General features: G+C 39.6%; 1 protein-coding gene across 20 annotated transcripts in view; it reads left to right on the forward strand.

Annotated features, from left to right (window-relative positions):
* ERC2 (ELKS/RAB6-interacting/CAST family member 2) overlaps positions 1 to 12,805 on the forward strand; it is a 993,908-nt gene that overhangs the window by 690,664 nt on the left and 290,439 nt on the right. For 12 of the 20 annotated variants that reach the window (XR_012485046.1, XM_074284429.1, XM_074284434.1 and 9 more), the window contains 2 exons: positions 8,897 to 9,044; positions 10,665 to 10,793. Coding sequence is in view for 19 of the 20 variants with exons in the window: in XM_074284429.1 (XP_074140530.1) it covers positions 8,897 to 9,044; positions 10,665 to 10,793 (277 nt within the window). In the remaining variant the exon portion in view is untranslated. The remainder of the gene's footprint in view (positions 1 to 8,896; positions 9,045 to 10,664; positions 10,794 to 12,805) is intronic. The other 8 variants (XM_074284441.1, XM_074284442.1, XM_074284443.1 and 5 more) reach the window with 1 other exon arrangement.

Raw genomic sequence — 12,805 nt, forward strand, 5'->3', positions numbered from 1 at the left:
GGGAGACCCCTTTTACGTGAAGACTTTATTGGTTCCCTTTCCTAACTGCCAAAGTCTCTTAATCTCCTGTCCTGGACAGGTCCTTTATGGTTGTTTGTAGATGGGCCAACTTCTTTCAAAAATAGGGTAATTCTGACTTATGAATTACAAGTTATGGTCAAAATTCAAAATGATCTCAGTGTTTTATGAGGAACACTTGATAAATATCAAAACATTAAGTATGAATTATGATGATTATTATCACACTGACTCAAATATATATATATATTGCTTTCGGTATATATTGACAATATTTTCTTGTTTTATCACTTCTTTGAAAATGGAGTAGTTTCAGTTTATGGATTACAATATATGGTCAGAATTCAAAATTATTTTAGTCGTATGTGAGGAACATCTGATAAATAATAAAATATTCTACATTGTGATGATTTATTACTATACTACGCTGGCTCAAGCATACAGTAGGATTGATTCATTTTACATTCCAAATCTCAGTTTCTTCATTTACATGATAAATATAATGATATTTCTAGTACCCACCTCAAAGGGTCTGGGAGAAATCAAATTATGGAATGTATAATTGGAATATACATGGAAAAGTGAATAGAGAGAAGAGATTTGAGCTTGGAGTGAAGATTCCAAAACTGACTTCTGACATTTACTACTTGTATGAACCCAAATAAGCCACATCAATTGGAATCCTCCCTAGGCCTTAATACTTAATAGAAAGGTTTGGATATGCTTAAGGCACAAGGAATCTCCACACTAAATGCCCATGACACCGAGAAAATCCAAAATATTCTACATTTTCCTAAGTCACAGATTCTGTCTTTATATAATTTTTACAATTTTTGTAAAATGAAGAGAATGGTTTAGTATAGAGAGTGATGGTTTCTTTGGAAAGGAATACAGTAATGAAAGCAAAGGAAATATTTTTAATTAGAGGTGTTTTTAAAATAACTGGGTAAATTAACTTCCCTGGGAGTTCAATGGAAGTATTACGCTACTATTTACATAACAGATTAGTTGGCCAAAAAAAGAAAAAGCTACTAAGAGCCAAAAGCATTACTTTCTATGAATATTAATGCCAGAGACTGGCTTTTTAAAAAACCCTTCTAAAATAAATGATTTTTAAAATGTATTTTTATTAGCTCCATTTATTAAACAACAATTGGGAGTGAAATCACTGTTAGCATCTAGCTGGAATTTTCCTCGGTAATGCATTTTTCTTGTAGTTGACACAAGAGCTAATTAAGAATTATAAATTATCCCATTCCTCTTTTGTGATGTTTTTGCAAAAGAAAAAAGGAAGATAAAAAGTTCTTGAAATTGAGCAGAGGCCTCTTTTTGGCATCTCAGGTGGACAAAGACAGGACAATCTGGACTTAAGATGGCGTGGGGAGATGTTGTGAATGGAATCTGGTCATTTGATACAAATAAGGAATTTTTTAAAGTAGATGATGGCTCCAGGGAAATGCAACAAAGAATAGGCAGTAATCAGCCCAAAAGACAGCCTCTAGGTCAGACCATTAGAATGCCTTTTATTGGTGACAGTTAAAATCACACTATTTAAAAACTAGTTATTAAGCACCTACTGTATGCAAAGAACTGAGCCAGAGGATGGCAAAATAATGATATACACACAAATCCAAGATAGTTCCTGCCTTTCAGGAACTTATTTGATAGGGGTGTTGTGTGGTGAATAGGAAAGGAGAACACAATCATCCATCAAAAAGCATTGATGAAGTACCTACTGTATGCTGGCCATATACAGGAAGCAGCTAAATGACTCAGTGTATAGAGTACTGGGCCTTGAGTCTGGAAAACCTGAATTCAAATTTAGCCTGAGACAAACGTGACACTTGGGAAGTCAATTAACCTCTGTTTGCCTTAACCCACTGGAAAGGAAATCTAAACTACCCCGTGCCCAGTTGTTGGCAGACTGTCATCTGTGAGGTCGTGAAGAGTTGGACAAAACTGAACAGCTTAACACTGCGCTAAGCCTGGAGAGTCAAAGACAGAAATAAAACCTCCTGGCCTCAAGAAGCATGTATTCTATCACAGGAGATAACAAGTATGTGCAGAAGCATACAAAATGCAATTCAAAAAATGACAATTGGGTGGATAGAATTCAGCAGCTGGGAAATTGGGAAGGACCTCATGTGAAAGATTGGGTTAGAATTGGTTCCGTTTGGAATTAAACTTAGGTTTCGAAGGAAAATAGGTTAAGTATATGCAAAACATGCATCAGGTTGACTTTGGGAAATTTCTGGATAGATCACATATATAAGAGCCCATGTCCAGGTTTCTATAGACAAGTAATACAATCCCTAGGTCCTTATTTCCTATGAGCTGTATGTAGACCAACAAACTAATTTACTGCCTTATGAACTCCTTGAGGGAAGGGATTGGATCATCTTTTCTCTCCTTCTCTAATGGACAGCCCATTACCTTTATAAAAATAGATTGATCTCTAATCAATGCTGGTTGAATATGAATTAAATTCAATTTTTTGAATTAAATCAAAGCTCAATTCAGAGCACCTTTTGTATTCATGGCACTTTGGAACAAAGACATTCATTCAAAGGAAAAATGGAGCTCATGTCCTCAGGGAGTGTATACATTATCCCATATCATACAGAACAGTGTGGTTGAAGAAAGAATGGTGTGATAAAAAGATAGATGCATGTAAAGGTGGGGTATTAAATCTAGACCTCCGATATCATGGAATAGACCAAATGTCCCACTTAGGAAGAATTGTCTTGGTCTCTGGGATATCCATCCTAGATGGACACCATAAAATAATAAAGAGGCAGTATTGGCTATTGTGCAGAGCCTTGGACTTAGAATCAAGAAGACCAGTGGTCACATGCTGCCTTTAACACATTCTAACAGTATGAGTGATTCATTTTACAGTCCAAATCTCAGTTTCTTCATTTGCATGATAAATATGATATTTCTAGTACCCACCTCAGAGCGTTTGGGAGAAATCAAATGAAATAATATAGGAAAGGTACTTTTTGAGCTTTGAGGCATTATAGTAATGGTAGTTAGTATTATAGTATAGAGCAGTGGTCCTCAAACTTTTTTAAATGGGGGGGCCAGTTCCCTGTCCCTTAGACTATTGGAGGGCCGGACTATAGTAAAAACAAAAACTCATATTCTATCTCTACCCCACAGCCCATTTGCCATAACTCAGCAGGCCGCATAAACGTCCTTAGCTGCCACATCTGGCCCGTGGGCCATAGTTTGAGAACCCCAGGACTATAGAACTTGTAGTGGAGAGCTCATTTTTGGATAGAGTTCAGATAGAAATAATGCCAGGACTGGTTGTACTTACAATATTGTTCTCTGTGGTCAAGGCTAAGCAGACTATCGCAAAGGTGGATAAATGGTGATTTTCTGTATTTGAATAAGACTATTAGAATCCAGGCTCGTTTTCAGTAGGATCCCTGCAAACAACATCAGAATAACTTCAGTAGCAAAGAGGAGAGTGGGAATGATTAGTCCTCTGGATTTTTACTAGTTCTCTACATTTTGGGAGCTTTTTCTTCTGAGTAGCTTGAAGATTCTTGTTCATTAATTCTCCATTTTCTGGGAGCACAAATATAACAATAATATAGCAGTGATGTCTTGACTTGTATGTCAATTGGGTTTTGGTAAGGCAGGATTATTAATATTTGTTCCATAACATCTTCTGAAGGGCCATTTTATTCCATTGTTGGATATGAGCCATTTCAAGATTTTATTCAAGTAGAAGTCCTTTTTGTTTCACTCTTCAAATCAAATGCCACAGTCCTGCTACAACTTGATCATTGTTCAATGAGATGATTTCTTCTTGTTCTAAAATCATTTCTGCAAAGTTTTAACTTGAGTTTTGAGCTGATCTATCAATGTGGTTCCTCCTTTCAGGAAAGGGAGTTATTAGTCTTTCTATTTCTGCCTTAGGCTAATGGTCCGTGTATTTATTTCACTTATGTTGTGTGGTTTTTTTAGGAGAGTTTCCAAATCTTATATGGTCCATTTTATAGTTCTGAAAGTGTTCATTAAATTATTATTGTTAACAATGTCATTATACTTGGTCCAGGAAGTCACAGATTAGCCATTACCATCCATGTGCTCAGCTTCCAGCTTTGATGTATTCTAGAAGGTAAATTCAGGAAGCCAGTTACTGAGTCAAGCCAAGGCAAGTCAAGAAGCATTTATGAAATACGTAGTTATGTGCCGTGCACTGTGTTAAGTACTGGGGATAAAGTGAAAGACAAAAACTATTTCCTGCTTTTAAGGAGCTCCTGTCTGATGGGGATGGCTCACAAACAACTGTGATCAAGCAAGATTTAGACAGGATAAATTGGAAATGATCTAGAGCAGATAGATGGCACATTTCTCCCTGAGCAAGAGCCCTTCATCATCATTTGGACTGCCACAGGAAAACATACTAGACTTAGAGGCCAAGGAATGGAGTTCAAATCTTGGCTTTCCCACTTATTACGAGGGTGATTTTGAAGAAGCCATTGTCATCTCTTGAGACTTCAGTTCTTTCATCTATATATGGACCTTGACAATCTCTAAGGTCTCTCCAATTCTAAATCCTCATTCTTATGACCTTGTGGTACCACAGAATGGGTGATCAAAGGGGATAGCGTGCCCCAAGATCATACCTAGAAATGATGCTTTAGTATGGAATTGTAATGATCTGAAAAAGAGGAGAAATGGAAGAAGGCAGAGAATGTAATGATGAGGTACTTAGCATTGGTATGAAATCTATTTTATATTTTTAATTTTTTTCATGAGACGAGTTTTAAGAGAAGGACAAGGTTTCTGTTGGCATTGTTCAAGGGGAAACTGATCTCAAAAAGAACAGGGATTTATGGGAGTTTGGGAATGTGCTATTGATTAATAGGATGTTGCCATGTTTACTAAACACATTTGTACTCAGGGATTAGGCTCTTCCTAATGAAAAGGCTTTCTTTTAGCTTTTTCACTCCCACAAAGATTTTCAAACGAATTTATCCTGTTCCTCCCCCAATTCTAGAAAGGAGGATTTTTCTTTACTAAGGATGACTGGAATGATATGGCAATATTTTTGCTCCATCACCTTTTCAAATACATAATGTCAAATGAATACAAGAAACCGGTTATAATATAAACAGGAAATGATAAAAAATGAGAACATCTAAGTGCCTGAAAAATGGGGAGTGTTTATCTAAAATTAATCCACGGTCTCATAACTTTGAAAGCAGAATAAATAGGTTGTATTTCTTTGACTCTCTTGGAACCATTGCCCCCAAATATTTACATTTTTCCTGTGCCGATGCCAAGACCCTTAGACAATTAAAAAAAAGGACCCCAGTGATTTCTTTAATATGGAAAGGACCGCAGTGGATGGCTAGTGGTTTCCATGTCACTAGAGGTTTCCAAGCACAAGCAGGCAATCACACTGGGGATCTTAGAGACATGATTCTGATTTAATCTTGGCATTGGGTTACATGAAACAGATGAGGCTAGGATCATGCCCTTGACCTTGATTTCAATATTCTTTCTGCCCTACTGTATTCCTCCAAGGTCAAAATGATAGGATTGTACAATTTCAGAGGTGGATAAGTCAGAGGTGTGTATTTTTAGACAGTGGGAATTCTTTCTCTTATATTTCCCAGGCCAAGCCATATTGAGTCATTGTCTGAGCCCTCATTAGCTCAGCATAAATGTATGTATGTATGTGTGTTTGTATGTATGTATATATACATATATATATATATATATATATATATATATATATATATATATATATATATATATATATATATAATTTTTAAATAGCTTTAATCACTAATTGAGCATTACCTTAGTCAAACTGAGACCAGTTAAAGACTTTAGTTTAAAAAGACCAAGATCTCGCACTGCATCTAGTCATCTCCAATCATCCTGACTATACCCCTGCCAATAGAATCAGATGGCTCTAGAAGAGAAAGTGAGTCAGGTGATCTTGTTCAGCTTTCCCTCACTTAAATCCAATTCACTTGCATGTCACTTCCCTAATGTCTTGTTCTTCTTTGAGAATGAAGAACAAATAAGAAGACTTTACATTCTCTGGTGTCAAAGTCTGTTGTTCATCTTGCCTCTGTAGCAAAATGATGACCAAATAAGGCAATATTCAAAAAGCATTCAGCACAGAGCCTAGCATATAGGAGATGCTTAATAAGTGCTTGTTCCTTCTGTTTTTTTTTCTTTATTTTCCTTCCTTCCTCCCTCCCTCCCTCCCTCCCTTCCTTCCTTCCTTCCTTCCTTCCTTCCTTCCTTCCTTCCTTCCTTCCTTCCTTCCTTCCTTCCTTCCTTCCTTCCTTCCTTCCTTCCTTCCTTCCTTCTTTCCTTCCTTCCTTCCTTCCTTCCTTCCTTCCTTCCTTCCTTCCTTCCTTCCTTCCTTCCTTCCTTCCTTCCTTCTCTCCTCCATTCCTTCTTTCTCTCTCTCTTTCCTTTTCCCTAACACTTAACACAGGACCTCACAAGTAATAAGTAATTTAATAAATACTTGTGGAATGCCTGAATCAGATGAAGCTGGGTTTCTGCTGAGAATCTGAAGACATCTGATGATGTATACCTTCTGAGGCAACTTATTTCCTTAGGGGAGAGCAACACTTATTAGAAATGTGAATAATAATAGTAATGATAATAACAATAGTTACACACACACACACACATACACACACACATACTGAGTACCATAGTATATGTTTTGTACAAAATACTCAGAGATTATATATAGAAACACACACACGTACACACATTATGTACCATAGTATGTTTTATATAGTATACACAGAAATTACACACACACACACACACACACACACACACTATGTACCATAGTATATATTTTGTATATTCAGAGATTATGTAAACACTACATACCAAAGAATATATTTTATAGTCTACAGAGATTATGCACACACACTATGTACCATAGTATGCACACAGATTTTACACACACACACACACACACACACACACATGCAGAGTACCATAGTATTTATTTTGTATAAAATGCTCAGAGAAATATACACACATACACACAGGATGTACCATAGTGTGTTTTATATAGTGTACACAGAGATTACACACACACACGTACATTATGTACCATAGTATATATTTTGTATAATATATTCAGAGATTATGTACACACACTACATACCATATGTTTTATATAATGTACACACAGATTACACACATACACACACATACACCAAATACCATAGTATATATTTTATATAGTATTCACACAAATATTACACACATATCCACACATTCATACATATATACATTCATACATCCATAAACACACACAAATGTCTATGAATTTCTTTCTGGTTTCAACCTGGTATAAGAGTTGGGGTAGGAGAGCTAATCCTTAGAGGTGAGTCTGTAATTCCCAGAGGCGAGAGCTGGTGAGGGCAAACTTTCTGACCTGAGAGAGAGCCTCTAAAGACACAAGTTAGAGATGGAATGATATGTCCGTGAAATAACAAACAAGCCAGTCTGGTTGGAACACAGACTCGTTCTGGAAGAGGAGATCAGAGCAATATTGCAAAAGTCTTTGAATGGTAATACGTTTCATCCTAGAGGCAATTGGAAGCCACTGAAGTTTCTTGAAAGGAGGAGTGACTTTGTCAGGCATGTTTTAGCTGTTTCAGGCGGTAGCTGTGAGGAGGATAAAATGAAGAAATGAGAGCCGGAATGCAGGGAGACCGAGTGCGTAGGTATTATTATAGTCTAGACAAGAGATGATGGAGGTCTGAACTCCTTTGGTGCTGAGAGAAACCTGGTGGTCTTAAAAGAAAAGAGCCAAACATGGTGCTCTCTCCAAAGGAAGTGTAGAATGTTAATATACCAGTGACTTGCTGAAGAGAAGGCATGAGCTAAGGGGGTGCGGGTGGGGGTGCAGTGGCAACCTTCATCAGCAAAAAGGAGGAATTCATTAATCCATGGAGGAGTGCCATTTCCTTGTTAGGGCCAGAGCAAATTCCAGATTAAAACTGGTTACGGGTATTACTGTAGAAAAGGGGTTGGAAGGAAGAGAGGAGACAATTTCCATCCCTTTCAGAGAAAGCAATGAGCCAAGATAACATAGGAGTTAGAGTGGAGGGATTTTTTCTTCTTAACAGATTTAAAGGAAAGAAGTAATAGAGGGGGCAGTTTGAGGGTCTGGATCAAGAGGAAAACTGAATGATGGGAAACGTGAAGGATGCCCTACTGGCAAAGGAGAGGTCATTTCTGGGCATACCATCCAAGGAAGATAATAAAGAAAAATAAAGTATGAGTTGCTCTGCAGGTATGAAGATAGTTTGTATTAATCATGTCATACATTCAATATAGGGATATCTAGGTGATACAGTGGATAAAACATCAGGTCTGGAGACAGGAAGATCTAAATTCAAATCTATCTTCACATATTTCCCAGCTGTTTGCCTCAGTTTCTTCATCTGTAAAATGAGTTGTAGAAGGAAATGGACGCTCACTCCATTATCTTTGTCAAAAATCCAAGTCGGGTCATAAAGAGTCAGACATGACTCAAGTGACTAATATTTTGATGTAATTTGTTTTTCCTGTAATACTACCTATTTAATTTCATGCCTTTTCAAACTTCCTTTCAGATAGGGGCTTGTAGGTGGTCCATGACCCAAAAAGACCAGAATCCCTTGAGTTAGACTAGCAGGAAGTCCCAATCTGTTGTTTCTCCTTACATTTGTTAATTCAAAGTGAAAGAGAGATTCTGTCCCAGGTTTTGTCTCCCCCCAAAACTGTGCCATGGGCTCAGATGCCAACTGTGGGTCACCCAGTATTTCCGGTGCCCTCTGCCTTGGAGCCTAAAACAATGACTGGTTTCTTTCTCCTCCAGACAGGAAGCCCTCCTGGCTGCCATCAGTGAGAAGGACGCCAACATAGCCTTGCTTGAACTGTCTGCCTCCAAGAAGAAGAAGACGCAGGAGGAGGTCATGACCTTGAAACGAGAAAAGGACCGTTTGGTGCACCAGCTGAAGCAGCAGGTGGGCTCGCATGCAGGCACACACTCTCTTTTCTGGCCACAGGCCAGGCTCTTCTTGAGGCTTCGTGCCTTAGCTTTTTGTCCTTGCTCAGTCTTCCTCACGCAGACATCACCAGCTAAGACAAGGCGGGCTGATAGTGACCCCCAGCTGTCACTCACAGCATCCTGTGGCTTCTCCGTACCCCCAGCCATGCATGCCGGCTTGTGTGACCACGTTCTGTGTTCCTACTCTTTCATTATTGCTTCTTTTCCTCAACTTTTTCTTTCTCTCATCAGACCTCCTCCAAGTTTTGACTAAACCCTAGTGACTCCTAAATTACGTTTGGGAATCCTACTATTTGTGTGACTTAGCCACTTTGTGCCTCAGTTTCTTCATCTGTAAAATGACTGGGATGGACTAGAAGGTCTTCAAGGTCCTTTCCTGCTCTGAATCTATGATCACTTTGTACAGTATGTGTGATTCTCTACCCACAGAAGCAGCCGCTTTATTCACTTGTCCCTCCTCTGCTTCCCTCAAATCCTCTTGTTTCCTTTCCCTCTTACAGATGCTCTCCTTAAACCTTCCTCCTCCCTCATGCTCCATCTTTTTATTCTCTGAATTCTTTCTCCCTTGGTGAGGTTTGATCCTCGGATCCTTAGAAACTTCAGCACCATGGAGAGCACCTTGACCTTCCCTCCTCCCCCCCATGAACTTTGAGAAGTCCCCTCCCCAGAGCCTGGATGATCAATGCTTTTTGCTATCACCTTTGGCTCTTCCTGCTCTCTCCCTCCAACTTCTCCCAGATGTCTGTCCCTGTGTGTTGAGGTAGACCCCCCTCTTGCTCACAAAGCCCTTTGCTTTCTGCCAGACGCTTTGCAGTGGGTTTACCTGGCAATTAGACACTAAGCTCTCCTAAAATGAATCCTTGAAATATTCTGAAGTTATTTATCCTTATAAATAACTTGAGACCTTTGGCATGCAGTGCTTCCTGAAGCCCTCCCTGTCCCGAGCCCCAGGCTTCTTTCTTTATTCTTGAATTCTGAGTTTGGAAGCTCTCTCTCCCCGGTGGCTTTGACCTCCTGAAAGGTTTGCCACCTGGGAAGGTCAGCACTTTGAAAAGGCCTGTAGGGGATTTAACTCTCTGTTGCCACACAGACTGTGTCTGGGCCAAGATGAGTCCTGGGGCCGTCCCAGTGGTTCTCCCTGGTGCACCCAGGGTGACTTTAGTCAAGAAACGCATGTCCCTGATGGATGGCAGGGATGATGGAGATCAGGGATGCTCAGGGGCTCCTTCATGTTTTCCCTTTTTCAGGGAATGTTTAGTATCCTTTTTTTTTTTTTTTTTTTGCCTGGCTGAGCGGACTCCTAGCAAGCCTTGGCCTATGTGGCTCTTCAAAGACTCATTTGCTGTCCAACATTGGGGGTCATTTTGCAGACCAGCATGGGGAGCTGGCAGAGGGGGGAGGGTACACTACATTACAATTCCTTATTTGGAGCTGTGCATCCCATCCTTGAGATTTGCAATCATTCAGCAACAGAAAGTTAAGAGGGAGCCTGGCTTTCCCTCCTTTCTCCAGGTCTTCCCCCACGGGCCCTCTCGCCGGGCCTCCTGCACTTAACCATTGTAGCTTTCTCCTACAGGTTTATAGATATAAGAAACATCCCCAGAGCATGAGCATACCACCCAGCTGTGATGCTGGCTTCATCACAGATATTGCCGCCACCTACCTCGGCCCCAGCCGTGACGTACACATGATCCCAAAGTCTCAGGTCAGTCAGCTGTGTAGGAAGCCTTTCCTGTCCCCCCCAGCCGTGCTATACCTCCAGGCCAAGGCCGGGCATTGACCCCTGGGCTGTGTCGGTCTCCTCCTGTAGGCACGCCTGGGCTGAAATTGTGTGGATGAACTGCAAAGCATTGTGGGCAGTTGTTGACCAGGCAATAGGAATTTTTTTTTTTATTTCAGAATTCTCTAAAAATCCTCTCCCTTCCCAACTTATCTCTCTCTTAGTCTTGGAGCCATGAGGTGATTAAAAAAGAAAATAAAAGGAAACAGAGAAAAACAAGCCATAAACAAACAATAGGAGGGCAAAACAGTGTGGTTTTTTGAAGTCTTTTTTTATTTTTTTTTTTAATCATGGAAATGTGTTCCGGATTCCTGGAATGATTGAGCAGAGCACTTCAGCTTGCTCCTAGGGGAATGTACAAAGTGTTCCTTATTTGCAACAGGCTTGATTTTATGGAACATGGAATGTGTTTGAAAAATGGTCAGTCTGGGGAGAGAAATGCCACGTGTGAGCAGATTGAGGGGAGCCATAGCAACAGGGGAAGGAGCAGAGGCAGGCGGCCGCCAGGAGCCGTTAGCTTGGGGAGGGAGGAAAGCGGTACCCCGGGAAGACCGTCCCAGCTGGGGCAGCATGGCATCCTTGATAGAGGGGCCCCTTGTCTTTGATCAACTGCTCGAGTCAGAAACAAGCCACATATGGATAGTCTCGCTCAGATAAATTAACAAGGGGGTACCGCTGGGAGGAATAGAGGGCTACCAATTGAGCAAGAAATCAACAAGCGCTTATTAGTACTAATGATAATCATAACAGCTGGTCATGGCAGGATGCTTTAAATTCTACAAAGTCCTTCAGGAAGACCGGGGTTTGAATCCTGTCTTACACACTGACTGGCTGTGTGAGTCACTTAACCGTGCGTCTTCCTCACTCCTCAGCTGGAAAATGGGATGATAAAAACAGCACCTGCCTCCCAGAATTGTCGTGATAATATTTGTATAGTATTTGCAGACTAGATCGTAAATTTTAAAATAAGCTTTAATGCTATATAAATGCAAGTCATTATTAATCGTCTTTATTATTGTTGTTGTTATCATTCTTATTATTGATTCCTATTGTGTGCTAGACACTGAGTAAAATGACAAAGAATGAAATAGTCCCCCTTATAAGGAGCTCACCTGGGGGAGAAGACAAGACCATGTATATACATATACATATACATATACATATACATATACATATACATATACATATACATATACATATACATATACATATACATATACATATACATATACATATACATATACATATATATACATACACACACACACACATATATATATATGCATATATACATACACACAGAGAGAATAATAAGTGGAATATCCTTTGAGGAAGGAGATCAGCAATTGCTGGAATTAGGGAAGCTTAATGATTAAGAATTAAAGAATATTTACTGACAGTCTTGATGGAAAAGCAAGTGTTTGTGATACAGAGCGCCTTCCAGGGCTGGGGAATGACCAGTCTAAAGACATGGTGGTGGGAGCTAAAGAGTGGGATGTAAAGGGACAGAGAGAAGCCCAGTTGGACCTGGCTGTAGGTTATGGGAAGGGGACTAACAGATTTTGAGAATAGAAAAATAATTTGGGGAGAGGAGGTTAAAAACTAAATCAAGAAGCTTATATTTCATTTTCTGCCAAGATAATCTAGGTATATTGTGATTTATTTGGAAGGATGACGATTGATAGAGTGTCCAGCTGGAGGTCAAGAAAACCCTGGATAAAACTCCATCTTGGACATTTTGTATCTGTGTGACCCTGAACAAAGGACTTAATTGTTGTTTTCCTTGGTTTCTTCCACTATAAAATGGGAATAATACTAGCTCCTACTTCAAGGGATTTTTGTGAAAACCAAATGAGATAATATTTATAAAAGTGTTTTTATGTTGTTAGCCATATCCCTGAACATTTCACAAGTTCTTGTCCTCTCAGGAGCCTTAT

Source organism: Sminthopsis crassicaudata, chromosome 1 (genome assembly GCF_048593235.1).
Source record: "Sminthopsis crassicaudata isolate SCR6 chromosome 1, ASM4859323v1, whole genome shotgun sequence".
In the NCBI taxonomy this organism is placed as follows: domain Eukaryota; kingdom Metazoa; phylum Chordata; class Mammalia; order Dasyuromorphia; family Dasyuridae; genus Sminthopsis; species Sminthopsis crassicaudata.